Below are 16,410 nucleotides of genomic sequence, written 5' to 3'. Positions count from 1 at the left end.
AGATGATTAGAAAACCTTGGCAATACCAATAGAAAATATTTATTACGCATTATTTTATTAGCCGAATTATTGATATGTTTTATAGTATCGTTGCTTGGAGACCTACATAGGCGTCACAACTACGTATACGCATAGATAGAAGTGGTCGTATCCTTGACGATTTTGAAGACAGCGAAGTGCAGCAAAAGATAAGGGGTATAATCCCAACCTCTGTCAAGTTTGCGCAGAATACGAGCTGACATCATGTCGAACGCCAGTTACTCGCTGCACTCAGTAGATATTGTAATATTTATTGCAGTGCTTGTGCTTGTATGTATTCAAGGCATATATCATGGCTGGAAGAAACAAAAGTCAACCAACGAGTAAGTAACAGAATTACAACTTATCTATGAACATGTGATCCTTGACAAGGTTAGATTAGGACGTCAGTTAGTTTCTAAATGTGTGTTTTCGTGTGTTTACATGATCGTTTGTTTACAAAACTGTGATTTTGTAACTCCCATAACACTTGTCATCAAGTTTGCCTGGCTATGCACTTTCAAAATATTTTAATTTACATTTGTTGATCGCGCGGGGGGGGGGGGGGGGGTACTTAGAAAATGTAAATGTTTCGATAAGGGTGTGCTGCCCACGCTTAGACTGTCGACAGTCGTTCGTGCGTTTTTGCTACGTTTTATTAGCGCAACTGAGGTTCAGTAGTGCTATAGGGATCACCCGGCGTCTGTCTGCCTGTCTGTATGTGTGGATGTGTGTGTGTGTAAACAACTTAAAGTCAAACACCTCTGAACCGATATTTGGTGGGTCCATTCACTAGTACCTTGAGTGTCTACTTGGGAAATTGTTCAAATGAAAATGATCGCATCAGAAATGTGCATTTTAGGGAGCGATCAGTTTTTACGGCCGGGGGGGGCACATCAGAGGGAGGGGGGTCACCTTAATTTGGGACTCAAAGAAGGGGGGGGGGTCACCTTGTTTTCAACTAAACAAAATCATGAGCCACGCTCCTGTACTTAAATGTCCATACATTTAATATCATAACTAGGCCAAAGCCCCTAAGCTCGCACAGCTGGGTAGATTCATTTGTGAGCGGCTGCCTCACGATGATATCATAGATAGTGCTCTCGGCGTGGAGATTGCACTTCGTACATAGAACACGTATGCGTAGTCATTGTACCGCAATGCATCCTTGGGTAAAACCACTAAAAAACCATTGCATAGTATATAGGACATGCCTGCGTACTAGTCATTGAGCCGCTATGCTGCCGCTTGCGGGCACTGTGCGAGCTATTAAACAAAAAAATGTATGTGCATAAAATAAACCATAAACAAATAGCTATAAATATACATTCAAATATAACAAAAACTCTGTCTCTTGATACATCCAATACATATGGTATGGCGTCACAACACTGCACCATGGCCACCTTTAAGCAACAGTTATTAGTTAGAAATGACTTCTCACTATTGCATGCCATGAGTTGCATTGTGTCATCTTGTGGTAGAAAAACTTGCATGTGTAGCTGTATATGTAACACATAAGAAATGAAATACCTTAAGATTTTCTGGCTCTAAAATCTGTTCCTCCATTGACCTGAACATGTGGACATGTGCACAAACATAACCAATTTAGGACACTTTGAAATAATATGTGGCAAACACTGTGACTGAAAGTGCCTGACCCAGCCTGTGTCTAGATATTGGATATTCAATGTCCATGTATATAGTTAGTCTAGTTCCTATATATTTTTGTACATCTAATGTATGATAACTACAATCATCTCCATTAGAAGTCCCAAATTGATTTATGGTTGAAATCAATAGTTCAATGTAGGGTAAAAACTAAATTCTTTTAGTGTGGGGTGGGGGTGAGAGGAGGTCTTTTATAATGAAATATGTTTTGTACCCCAATACAAACAATTCTAATGTCAGATTGAAAAATGGGAGAAAAATTTGTTATGCATGGCACTCAAATACGTTTATTGTGCCAATAAAAGAGCTATTTTTCCTCACTACATACTGGCTTTGTATTCATAGCACTACATAATACTATGTATTGATTTTGAAATTGATTGTGCTGTGTGCAACAATTTTACCAATTTAGTTAGAAGGGGACGGGGAAGGGGTTCTGAGGCCTTACTAAAAGAATTAGTTATTTTACCTACTTATCTCACGCCTAATGTATTGATTTATGATACATGTACAAACTATTGAACTGTTACTTGGCATAGCTATAGTACGAACTACATGTCTTATCAAAAATAACTTTTCTGTGTTTGTGTTTCACTTCTTCTCTGATACTTAGTAGCCAGGACTTCTATAGTACTGACACGGTGCAAAGTTATGAGGAAAATTAGGATTTACATCTCCCCTGGAATATCTAGTATCCACATTGAGTGACTGTATACTGCGAGAACAATTTTGTCAGCAGATCATAATATTACATTTCCTTGGTATTAGAATGTATTTATTTTCAAGGCTATCATGCTGCCAGCAATATACTTGACAACATAGCGACTAGTAAGTGAATTCAATTAGTGATCTAGTTTAGAAACTGCTGTACAATGACATTTATCACATTTAATTCTTCAAAACCTCTCAAAAATATTTTGGTTAAAATTAGCAGTGTGGTGGTCAGTCAGTCAGTGCCAATTATGAACAGGACAAACAAGTGCCTTGAGGAGTGCAAACATGTACATGTATGGAAAGCCGCAGTTGTGTTAAGTCTAAAGAAAACAACACATTGACTATATTATGTGAACATATCTTTATATGATGTAAACATTCATTATATGATGCAAGTACATCATTATGTGTGACAGTTATTGACATGGGTTTACAAGTATATTATCTCCATTTATAATATTGTACTTGATAATTAGCTGAATTAATCAATATTAATAGTTTACTCAATCTAAGAGATATCCTAGAACTTTTGTTACTAAAACATGAATATTTTATATGTCCGTGAAAAGACAATCATACTTCTCATAGGGTTCCTATCTAAAGAGTTTTATACATGTGACACAATGGATGTTGTTAGCAATTTACCAGATACACTTAACATTACTGAAAATGTAACATGTAAAATTAACTATGCAGTGTGCGGTATTATGCTTTGAGAATAGAGTGTCTTTTGCAAGAACAAAAAGAGTGTTTCTTGTCAACAGATTTGTGGGGGGGGGGGAGTCATTGTGTTTTTTTATTTGTCAGAGGGGGGTTGGATTGTTTGGTGGATGAATTGCAGGGGGGGGGTGTCACTATTTCTAAGTACAACATGTACAAAAAGTCACCAGCCCACCCCCAGCCGTAAAAACCGATCGCTCCCTTACGTTTGAAAATGTGATTTGTTGTATTACAAAATGCTTTGACTTCAGCCCGGAAATGAAAAATTCTTGTTTTATTGATGCAATGAAATCATTAAATCTTTTATGGGCTACTTCAAATGTCAGTGTCAATTGCATAAAGATTAACATCTGTTTAAGGTTGCTTGGCAACCTAAGCCTGTTTTTAGCACAGTTGAATTAAATCTTAGACACTATGATTAAAACAGGCCTAGGTTCATATAAAATATACAATCCTTAGGCAGTCAAAAAAACCAGTTTGTACAAAGAATAAGAAGTCACACATTTTATTGGGAAAGAAAAATAGAGTCATATCAAGACCTCCATGATCATACTGTGTTTGGCAGGTTAAATTTCCTGCATGTACCGATTGCCATGATATTTGATGGATGTATTACCTTGGGTGTCTAGTTGAGAAATTGTTCAAATCAAAATGATCTTACTACCGGTGTGTGATTTGGGTCGAAAAATGTAATTTTTGGTCAAAAAACTTACTCAAAAACTATTGGGCAGATCGGTCTGAAATTTGGTGGGAACATTCTTAGAGGGGATTAAGTATTCAAAAAATGTTTGCAAATGTGCCTAGCAACAAGACTACGCCCATAACAACTGCCAAACGGTGAGGTATTTCACAAAGATATAACCACTGGGATTAAAAGACAATTGAATGAACATTCTAAATATGTATGTAATTTGCCTAGCAACAAGACCACGCCCATAGCAACAACCAAATAATCACGTATATTGAAAAGATAACAATAGGAATTGATAGACAAGAATAACCATTCAAAAAAATGTATGCAAATATGCCTAGCAACATGACCACGCCCATAGCAACAGCCAAATGATCACATATTTTGCAAAGATAACAGGGATAAATAGACAAATGAATAAACATACAATAATGTATGGATAATCATTCAGCAAATGAACACCTATACCCAGCATAGATCAGCATATGGGAAAACATTTTTAAAAACTGTACAGTTGTGCTACAACACTATTGGCGCTATTTTCTAAAACTAAAGTTGTTGCCTCGCTCCGATCCGGAGCAATACTATAACCACGTACTGATCAGTGAGTGCCGAAGGCAGGAACGAGTTGCTCGTGCCTTCGGCACTCACTGATCAGTACGTGGTTATAGTATTGCTCAGTTGCAGTTCCTATCAGTATGCATTAGTATTCAGTTCTACGGAGTGAGGTGACGACTTTGATTTAGATGAAACATAGCAAAAACAGCATGAACGACTGTCGACAGTCTACCCACGCTGCAAACATCAACCCATGTATAAGACAAAAACAAAACCCATTGTTAGGGATTTCTCATGGAAATCTTATAGTTAGTCACTTTAAAGCATAACTGAACTGATAAGGTTCAGTAGAGTGCTATAGGCATGACAAAGTGTGTGTGTGTGCGCGCATGTGGGTGTGGGTGTGTATGTAAACCCCAGGTGATATTTGGTGGTCATGTTACTTCTGGTGTCTAGTTGGGGAAATGTTCAAATGAAAATGATTGTATCAGAGATGTGGGTTTTGTTTTAGAAATGTGAATTTTGGTCAAAAATGTATATCTCAAAAAGTAATTGTTCAATGAGACTGAAACTTGGTGAGATGTTTCTGGAAATGTTATTAATTCTGCAGATTTTCTTCAAAATATTTTGACACAATTGGCCCTAGCAACCATAACCACGCCCTTAGCAACAACCAAATGGCACTATATTTTGGTCAAATAACATCATCTGGTAGTCAAGTGAGTAAATCTTCAAAAAATGTATGCAAATGTCCCTAACAACCATAACCACGCCCATAGCAACAGCCAAAAGGTGGTGTTTTTCCGAAAGATAACAGGGATTCTTAGACAAGTGAACATTCAACAAATTTATGCAAATGTCTAGCAACATGGCCACGCCCATAGCAACAGCCAAATGATAGCGTATATTGCAAAGATAACAACATGGGTGGATAGGCAACTGGATGTCATTCAGCAAATGAACACCTATACCTATCTAGCATGGATCAACATGTGCATTAACATTGATAAAAAGTGTAAAGTCGTGCTACAATGCCATTGGCGCTATTTTTTTCTGATGCTGTGGGGATTTTTTCTAAAGCATGGGGTTGTTGCCAAAGTTAAAAACCAATGATTTGTGAATTTTCGGATGAAAGGTTCACCTATGTCATTTGGACGGCATTTGGTACAGTACAGTACAGTACAGTACAGTACAGTACAGTACAGTATAATAGTGTAGTATAGTATTATTTCTATAGTACAGTATAGCATAGTGTAGTGTAGTGTAGTGTAGTATAGTATAGTATAGTGTAGTACAGTATAGTATAGTATATTTTATTTGACATGAGTTAAAACAACATACAGAAACAACAAAACCAAAATAATAGATAATCATAAATATATATAGAACACTTAACTATAGTATTGATAACAATGATGATAATAATGAATTACAAAATTTTCCAAAGCTATTAGTGATATTTATGCGCCTATTCAGACTTTTTATTTGTGTTTCAAGAGCTGCCATATCTTCATTTCTCTTTTCAGACAATGATTCTATTATTTGAACTCTTCCATCATCTTAACTATCAGTTAGTAATGTGTACTTTTCTTCAAGTACATCAACTGCTGTACTGATACTATTCATCTTAATATTGTGAAGTTATTGTGTCGATTCGCTAATAATGACCTTGAACGACCTTGCTTATACTCAGTGCTGGACTATGGTCCTGGTGCTGCCTTCTCCTTCTTAATAAAACATTTCTCAAAGATTTCTTTGACATCATAACTGCGACTGATATTTGACGTTCGTGTGAATACTGAATCTTCCGCCATTATGTCATTGTTTGGTGATTCACAACTTTTGATAGCACCACGACCTTTTATGTGAACTTCTTTGTTGTATTTGCTGTTCTAGTATTTGTTCTTCCTGTGATTGCTGTATTTGCTGTTCTAGTATTTGTTCTTCCTGTGATTGCTGTATTTGCTGTTCTAGTGTTTGTTCTTCCTGTGATTGCTGTATTTGCTGTTCTAGTATTTGTTCTTCCTGTGATTGCTGTATTTGCTGTTCTAGTATTTGTTCTTCCTGTGATTGCTGTATTTGCTGTTCTAGTATTTGTTCTTCCTGTGATTGCTGTATTTGCTGTTCTAGTATTTGTTCTTCCTGTGATTGCTGTATTTGCTGTTCTAGTATTTGTTCTTCCTGTGATTGCTGTATTTGCTGTTCTCGTGTTTGATCTTCCTAGATATTACATTCTGTTGTTTGTTCTACAGCATTGACAACTGTTTTGACCTTCTGTTTTAGGGGTGGACCATTTGATATGGGGGGGGGGGCTTGGAAGATTTCGGGGGAAAAAAGATTACCTAGCTACCACACTAGTTACAGAACATGCCATGTAAATGTCTGGCTGTTTCACAATCAGTGCTTCACTTATCTTGCACTTTGGGGCAAAAGTGAACTTGAAGGTTTTGTAATGGTAATCTTCATACTATTAGATAGTTTGTAAAACAATTTAGATTAAATCTTAATTGGTCTAGTCTCTTCAGTATGAATTTGTCAGAAGGGATGAATATACTTCTTATTTCGGACACTACGTGTATCAACACTACATATCAAATTCAAGTTTCTATTGTACACTACACATGCAGGTATGACCTCCTCAAGTGCTCTAACATACCAGTGACTTTACTATACATGCAATATCATTGCCCCTATACCAATGTTACAGGCCCACTTTTATAACATAGAAAACTTATTATAAAATTTTATATTTACTTTAGCTTTTCGAAGCTTGGCTACCTCAGAGGCTATGAATAACCTAAACATTGCCTTAATAGAAACAAAAAACTCCAGCTCTGCCAGGGGACTCCCTCACCCTAGAGGCCACTCATTTGTTAAACCAACAATAAGGGACCGGTCAGTTTATCCAGCCTGGGGGGGGGGGTGGATTCTTAAATCGGGCCGACAAAAAGTCACTGACCCCCCCTATCTGTAAAACCCAAAACAGGCTGACCCCCCCTATCACTTAATTCTAAAACATGATGACCCCCCCCCCCCCATATATGATATTCGCATGAGTGACAGGTATTTTTTGATCGTGACTCAGTGTGGACTGCTTGACTGTCTTGCATTTCAGACAAGGCTATGTGCCATTGTAGAAAGGCTTTTTTTCTTCCATCACAATTTAAAACACAATGACCCCCCCTATCCCCAATTTTCAAAACAGCATGACCCCCCCCCCCCTACTGCCAATTTCAAAAACAAGGTGACCCCCCCTACCAATCCACCGCCCCCCCCCCCCCCCAGGCCGAAGAAACTGACCGGTCCCTAAGATTCACCAAAATTGGTAAAAAACTTCAAAAGCTTCTAGGAAGAGACCCCTAGGACCCCCATAAGAGGCAGACATGTCCCAGTCTCAAATCAAGGTTCTTTCCTCCACCTCTTACTGTCAAGATGCTATGAAACTTTATTTAAAAAATGTTTCAACCATATGTAGTTGCTTTTTTACATGTTAGAGCTGTCTTGTAAAGCTTGCAAATTATTGTTTGAAAGTGTCTGTGAATAGCCTGAAAATTGACTTTAAGAGTAAAAATCCTCCAGGGCTTCGAGACCCCCTAGAACACCCCCCCCCTACACACACTCACACAAGAGGTAGGACGTATCCCAATCTCAAAGCTCTTCCCTCTACAGCTTACTGTCAAGATGCTATGTAACTTTATTCACGGTGGTCAGTGACGTTTTGTCGGCCCAATGGAAAAAAAACACTGACCACCCCCTATCCTCCCAGGCTGGAGAAACTACCGGTCTGTCTGAATGTTTGAGCTCACCAATCAAGTTTCCGATTTGCATTTTCAGTGTGTCATCATACCATGGCATAAAACTGTCAATGATGTTTATTTAATTGAAAATCAAACATGCATTGAATATGTAGTTTTTTAAACATAATCTGTGTGTGATAGAACAGCATCTTTTTACTCTGTTTATTACCCTGTGCGAAAACCAAACAGAAAATTGTGGGTGTTCAACATAGGTGTAAAAATAATCCGGATATCTCAAAGAAGGAAAGAAAAAAAGTTGCCAGCATAGGCGAAGGAGAAAAAAAATAATTCACAGGCAAACAGTTGGGGAAAAAAATAATGACTCTCCACCCATTTTCCGAGCCCCCCCCCCCAGGATATCAAATGGTCTACCCCTTAGGTTCTAGACTGGAAATTCTTGATCTGCCCAAACTTGGAAATTGTCAGACTGAACAGGAACACCACCTTCACAATAAAATGTTCAGTATAGTTCTCATTATCTTTAGTCATGCTTCTTGTAGTGCAACATTCTGATCGACTCATATTTGCTTGGTGTAACCTCCCACCATTGTGTACATACATCTATCTAAATTTGAATTTTACCAATTTCGCACTTAAACTACGGAATTTAGTTACTTCCAGCTTGTTTATAATCAGTATATAGAACTTCACAATTGGGACTATCTTTCATACGTATGTTCAGCTTCCTGTTTGATGTACTCACATTACTAGCTGTACTGTTTGCTGTAGGTAGGTCTTGGTTAGTCTAGTCCCAAACTGGTACAGTAAATTAAAAACTTTATTACTGAAGTTTTTAATTACGTAATACTCTACCAGTGTGGAACTAGACTAGGTCTTGGTCATCAACACACAGGTAATGTGATCACGTAACAGTATACGATAAGTACTGTACACTGTAGTGTAGTGTAGTGCAGTGTAGTGTAGTGTAGTGTCGTGTAGTGTAGTGTAGTGTAGTGTAGTGTAGTGTAGTGTACCAATTTGGAACTAGACAAGGTCTTGGTCGTCAACATACAGGTAATGTGAATCACGTAACAGTACGGTACGGTACAGTACACTGTAGTGTAGTGTAGTGTAGTGTAGTATAGTGTAGTGTAGAGCACTGCAGTGCAGTGTAGTGTAGTGCAGTGCAGTGTATTGTAGGGTATTTATTATTATTTATGGTTTATTTATATTGTACATAGCAGCCTCCCGGCTGAATTGCGACAATATTACAATTGCAGATTATTAATGGGAAATATTAATAAAACTTACAATTGGTGACAACAACATCAAAAAGTGTTCTATGAAATTACTAGTGTAACACACACAAGACAGTTTAAAATACTTTACAAAAGGACTTAGTGGTAAATTTAAAACTAATTAAATCCAATTTATACATTGCTCTGATCCTCATTCCATAATTTGATAATGTATGGGATTGCACTTTTAGCGTATCTTTGAGTATAGGGTATGGTAGGGTAGGGTAGTGTAATGTAGTGTAGTATGGTACAGCACAGTACTGTACAGTACAGTATGGTATAGTATGGTATGGTACAGTATACTGTAGTGTAGTGTAGTGTAGTATGGTAGAGTACTGTACAGTAGACTACAGTAGAGTAGTGTATGGTATGGTTCAGTACAGTACAGTACAGTGTAGTGTAGTGTAGTGTAGTGTAGTGTAGCATGGTAGAGTACAGTACAGTACAGTACAGTATTGTATGGTTTGGTACAGTACGGTACGTTGCGGTGCGGTGCGGTGCGGTACGGCACAGTACAGTATAGTACAGTACAGTACAGTACAGTACAGTACAGTACAGTACAGTACAGTACGGTACGGTACGGTACGGTACAGTACAGTACGGTGTAGTGTATAGTATAGTAGGGTAAGGTTGGGTGGGGTAGGGTAAGGTATGGTATAGTGTAGTATAGTACATTTTACTTGACATCAATGTAAAACAAATACATTATCTAAAGTCAAAAACAACATTAACACTAAACTACAGTATTGAATACAATGATAATAATAAATTTGAGAAGTTTCCAAAGCTATTGGTAATAAAATCATCTTTTGAACTCATTATTCTTTTGAAATACTCTTTATGAGATAATTTTGATCATAAATGTCGATAGTTCTTTGAAATTGGTTTCTATCTTCAATTACAGATGTATTGCTGCAATCCATTATAGCATGGATTCCATCACCAATAGATTTCATTTTACATAAACGACATTCTTTCATTTTGGTGGAATTCCTTGGAATCGTAGTCTTTCTATTGGTAAATTATGTGCCGAGATCCTGAGCTTAGTTATGCTGATACTGTGCCAAAAAGTGTGTTCTTTACTTGTTCTAGATATGGTTCAAATTCATAATTTGTTTTAAATATTGCATACCTTTCTACGGGAGTAACCCCCCCCCCCCCGGTCCCGGTTTACTCCGTCTGCCAACAGGTACGTCTAGGAGATGGAAATGGACATTGTTAGAATCGAGTTCTAAGTTACTCCGTCTGCAAGTAGGACTAAAGTTCCGCAACAGTTACAAGCAGGCATGATAGCAGACGTGTTGGTTATATCTAGTCGTCGTCGTCGTCGTCGTCGTCGTCGTCGTCGTTGTTGTTGTTGTTGTTGTTGTTGTTGTTGTTGTTGTGCGAGACTTGATGTTAGTCTGTGGTTGAGAAAGGTCTCTGAAGTGGACTGTGAATGTACTTGGCGGTCAATGGCCGAATATCTCCAACGCTGCTTCCCTCGTTCGTTCTTTTTATTATAATCATAGTACTATAGAGTTCGTAGCGAGGTAACATGCTATGCCATCAGACAGGATGCCAGCTAGAACATGACATGGCATTTACTAAACATTGTATGACAAGCTTCATTGAAATATGGGGTGACTGATGATATATTTAACACCATTAGTGTTTTAAAATATGAAATCACCTGTAATAAAACATCAAAAAGTGCAATATGTGTCTCAGTCGTAGAAAAAGTAGTTCCAAGTTACATCTGTCGATTTTAGTTATTTCTTCTACTTTCCTAAACAAATATGGGGAAGCCTGTTCACATATTCAGCCTGTTAACATATTCACAGATTGTCAGCGTACAGATAACAACATTGAATTCTAAGCATTCAAGTTGAAGTGTATTCGTTCAACACAATGTAATGATTTGTTGTTAATACACACCATTGACCCAACTTTCTTAGCCTGGGACCATACCTTTCTTTTATGTTAAAGCTAGCACAATCCCAATAAACGAACTACGTTCGGTTGGGGGAGGGGGGGGGGGGCGGTCTGGCGTCAATGCGATTGTTGAAGATCATTTCGCACTTCTAACCAAGTTTCGAAACTCCCATGCCTTCAATGGCAACAGGTTGTATTCACTACTGAGATGTTGATAAGTTTATTTACATTTGCTTTTAATTTGATATACAGTGTTGATCAGGGCTGGGTTTCCGGTAGTATTTTAATCTTGTTTTTACATTGCATCGATCGTAGTGGTGTAACCGCTACAATTTTCATTATGGTTTATATCATATATAAACGTGTTGATGTCGCACTTGTGAACGTTCGTTTTGGGGAGGGGGGGGGGGTGTTTTTCCTAAATGAAAGTTCTTTTATTGAGCTTGAGCGACATTGTGCGATCGTACCCAAGTTACCAGTTTTGCCATCAAGCCGCTCTGTCATCAAGCAATATACATTTCAAAATCAAATATGGTGTAACATATATGGCATGCCATCGTCGAAATACAAATATGAAAACATAGCATAAGATAATGTACATTTGTGCATGTCTTCCTTACTCCATCTGTATTTTGATTATTTCTCAATCATTTGATTTACAAAAAAGACAACCGACTCGGATAGCCCCACCCCGTGGGTATTTTCACTATAGACAGCCACGTTTGCGATGATTTTAAAAGCATCAGGCTTACTAGAAATGTTGCCACATGTACAAAATAAAAAAATATTTGTTTCCGATAACATGACTTCAGAAAATAGGGTAGGTAGGTCGGAAATTCATTTTATCTCATCTATTTATTTGCAGACTATACTGAAATGATCTAAACATGGAATGAAATTTTATACTTTGGCAAGCACAGAAACAGAAGTAAATTATCACCATTTTACCTTTTTGAATGTAACAAAAATGTCGAAATTTACATTGTAATCAAACAAAATATTGAGAAAGGACAGATACAATAAAAAGCTTGGTGCAAGCCTAAGGTAACTTTGGTCATACCCGCTTAAAGTTTGTTTGTTTCTCTGGTTGGTTGTTTTTCGGGGGGGGGGGGGGGCATAGCATATCTTATAACTACTGTAATAGTACAGTTGAAAATGAATGTAGTTTACTGAAAATTAAAGTATATGTCCACAAGAGCCGTAATATTCCCTAATTTAATGAATTAAACATTTGTATATAATGTTTAATAAGCAAATTCACATTTCAATACATTCATGGATGCCTTTACTTCTGCATACTTTCTAATATGTTGGGTTTTATTTTTTCAAATTCGATCGTTTCACTTCCACAGGTATCTGACTGGTGGCCGTAGTTTCAGTGGTCTTCCTGTTGCGATGTCTTTACTACTTGCTTTCTTGTCAGCCATTACGTTGCTAGGGATACCAGCCGAAATTTACATCAATGGGTTGGGATACTCTGCCTATATCCTATGCTATCTTTGGATGTACCCACTCATTGCATGGTTGTTTGTTCCTGTATTCCATTCTCTACCTCTAATCAGTGCTTATCAGGTAGGATCTCTGATACTAAGCTAAACTCTATTATACTCAAATACAATTAAATGCGATGTAAAGTTATATATCCTTTTGATACTTGCTACCCAAAATATTAAAGAAAATAAAGAATAATCATATTTCAGTTGACTCCTATAGAAATAAATGAAAGATATCGCATGGCCACTTGGTTTCCAAGATGTCCCCACCTTCGTTCTTTTGTTTGTTTTTTTAGCTGTATATGCTATACAAATGAAAGATATCGCATGGTCACTTGGTTTCCAAGATGTCCCCACCTTCGTTCTTTTGTTTGTTTTTTTTAGCTGTATATGCTATACAAATGAAAGATATCGCATGGTCACTTGGTTTCCAAGATGTCCCCACCTTCGTTCTTTTGTTTTTTTTTTTTAGCTGTACATGCTATACAAATGAAAGATATCGCATGGCCACTTGGTTTCCAAGATGTCCCCACCTTCGTTCTTTTGTGTGTTTTTTTAGCTGTACATGCTATACAAATGAAAGATATCGCATGGTCACTTGGTTTCCAAGATGTCCTCACCTTCGTTCTTTTGGTTTTTTAGCTGTACATGCTATACAAATGAAAGATATCGCATGGTCAATTGGTTTGCAAGATGTCCCCACCTTCGTTCTTTTGTTTTTTTTAGCTGTACATGCTATACAAATGAAAGATATCGCATGGTCACTTGGTTTCCAAGATGTCCTCACCTTCGTTCTTTTGAGTTGTTTAGCTGTACATGCTATACAAATGAAAGATATTGCATGGTCACTTGGTTTCCAAGATGTCCTCACCTTCGTTCTTTTGGGGGTTTTAGCTGTACATTCTATACAATTGAAATATTTCGCCTACCGTGTATAACATTTGTTTTATCTTCAGTATTTTGAGATGAGATACAACTATGCATTGAGAGTTATAATGGCTATTCTATTCATAATTCAAATGACACTATTCATGGCTGTCGTTATGATAGGACCAGCTCTGGCCTTCAATGCAGGTAAGTCAAACAGTATATTATTGTGCCTATAATTTTCATGGCCAAGTAATAAATAAAAAATATGTTACGAGATTCTTACCGTTACAACATTCCTAAGCAAGTTACAGGTTGGAATAGTATGTTTTAGAGTTGCTAAATTGTGCAGACTGAACATTATTCTTGGTACGTAAGAAAGGGACAGACAGACAGACAGACAGACAGACAGACAGACAGACAGACAGACAGAAATAGACATATTGACAGATTAAGAACATAGCTAAAGGAACAGATAGAGAACGAGTTCGTCACCAATTATTTTTCACTTTTAACCATCGACAATTTTTCTTACGATCCCCCCCCCCGACATTTTAAATAGTGTACCCCAACCTGCCTAAAGAACCGTGTACATGGTGTACCCAATGAATGCAAATTATTATCAAGGCTTTCGGCCTTGGGATGAACATTATAGACGCTTCAAGTTACACCCTGTTATCAGCAAGTAAACCCAGTTCAAAACACGTAATATGTGAAGTGACAATTGAAACCTACACACATTACGATTTACATCTTCTTAAATCAATATAAACGCCATATTTTATTTTTCAGTGAATGGTTTCCCATTATATATAAGTATTATAATAACTGGTTGCGTTTGTATGTTTTACACAGCTTTGGTAAGTAGTTGGACATATTGATATCCGTGTTTCTCGTATCATTGACCTCTGAGAACTTCGATGACACAAATCATCCTTGGCAATCGGTAACCAAATACTAGACATATCAAGGTATTATCTCAAGATTAAGATTGTAATTACGTACTATGTGCCTCGCAAATAAAAGTCTTACAATTCTTTGTTCAAGAAAACTCAATCACATTTTCCGTTAAAATTAAGAAAAAAGTCAGGGGTCACCGTACAATTTTCTTACATAGGGGTAAATACCATTTTAGAATTAAAGATGGCCGCAGAATACTGTATTAACTCCACGGCAAAATAAAATATTGTAGATTTCCTTGAAAAGGGCGTTGAACTCCAACATTTCTTGGATTATTTCGATAGGACCAGGACCAAGCTTTTATATTGTAAAGTTGGGCGAGATATTAAGAACTTCCATTTTCATAGAAATTGATCCCCTAGACACATTTTACTTTAAGATTATATTCTTTCAGGGTGGAATGAAAGCCGTGGTGTGGACCGATGTATTTTTATTTATTATCATATTGGTGGAGCTTGTTTTGGTTATTACATTGGGAACTATTGATACCGGTGGATTTTTGTACATTTGGGAAGTGAATGATGTAGAAGGCAGAGGGTTCGATAGCATTTTCTAGTAAGTCCGTTATAGACAAGCACGATATCATTTTTATTTGAAATTGTTTTCAATTTACCAGTAAATTTCAAACATAATAAAATGGACAAGTTGATTGGTAAATTGAGTCAAATAAGCAACAATGCAATCTATCGATCGATCGAACATCAACCAACTAATCAATCAATGAGTTATTCAACCAACCAACCAATCAACCAACCAACCAACCAACCAACCAATCAATCAATCAATCAGCCAATCAATTCAAAATCCGTTCAATAAATTAGTATTCATTAACCTAATTAACCAACCAATCAATCAATATACATTCAAAATTGTTACCAATCTTTTTTTTGTATTTCATTCTATTCTCAAAATCTGTATGAGCAATTGCAGTTAATAACAAACTCGTTCATGTGACGTTGCACACAAATGCCTTAATTTGTTTTACTAGTTTCCCATTTGACGTGACCGAAAGAATAACTTTCCTGAACTGTGTTTTTGGATTTGGAGTCCAATATATTCCAGTATACTTAAATCAATCCAATATACAGAGATATATCAGCACGAAGTCGACGAAGCAAGCTAGAGTGTAAGTCTTTACCATATGCAATTCTAATGCTACTCTATATGGTATACATGACGTACAGTGAATACCTAAACATGTAATATATTGAATGTACAAGACGGGCAAGATTATGTAAGTAGAATCACAGAGTATCATCTGGTTTCAATATGTGAATTTTGTGCTTCTCACACTTTTAATGATATCAAATTGATTATTTATTTATTTATTTATTTATGTTATGTTACTTTACTTTTTATTGTTGTTTACAGGTCAGTCTTGCTAAATTTACCATTTCAATACATTTTCCTGCCGATGTTATATTACTGCGGCATGGTGCTATATGCGTTTTACAACAGTAAGACATTTTAATTTCTTTGTGTAATTACATGTAAGTGTGGTTTAACAATGACAGTTGTTAATAACAGTTTCAAATTAACAATACGTCTCCCCCCTCCCCTCTCTCTCTCTCTCTCTCTCTCTCTCTCTCTCTCTCTCTCTCTCTCTCTCTCTCTCTCTCTCTCTCTCTCTCTCCAGATTATTCTACTCCACTCCAAGCCGCAATCAATTCTACCTTCCCACCAGGTAAGTTTTAATCTTTGCAATGTTTGAAGAGTATGTTAGTTTGAAAATTACATTTCGTAAGTTTATGATTTCCACTAATTTCTGG

The 16,410-nt window shown here is 37.0% G+C and overlaps 1 protein-coding gene across 1 annotated transcript in view; it reads left to right on the top strand.

The window, feature by feature from the left end:
* The first annotated feature begins 243 nt into the window (after positions 1–243).
* LOC144449219 (sodium-coupled monocarboxylate transporter 1-like) overlaps positions 244–16,410 on the top strand; it is a 34,404-nt gene continuing 18,237 nt past the window's right edge. The window contains exons 1-8 of the mRNA XM_078139730.1: positions 244–362; positions 12,674–12,893; positions 13,771–13,888; positions 14,474–14,541; positions 15,036–15,196; positions 15,630–15,767; positions 16,013–16,098; positions 16,278–16,325. Of these exons, the coding sequence (XP_077995856.1) occupies positions 244–362; positions 12,674–12,893; positions 13,771–13,888; positions 14,474–14,541; positions 15,036–15,196; positions 15,630–15,767; positions 16,013–16,098; positions 16,278–16,325 (958 nt within the window). The remainder of the gene's footprint in view (positions 363–12,673; positions 12,894–13,770; positions 13,889–14,473; positions 14,542–15,035; positions 15,197–15,629; positions 15,768–16,012; positions 16,099–16,277; positions 16,326–16,410) is intronic.

Source organism: Glandiceps talaboti, chromosome 2, assembly GCF_964340395.1.
Source record: "Glandiceps talaboti chromosome 2, keGlaTala1.1, whole genome shotgun sequence".
Classification (NCBI taxonomy): Eukaryota; Metazoa; Hemichordata; class Enteropneusta; family Spengelidae; genus Glandiceps; species Glandiceps talaboti.
The sequence above is the reverse complement of the archived record's forward strand: the minus strand, read 5'-3'. Positions and strand labels throughout refer to the sequence as shown.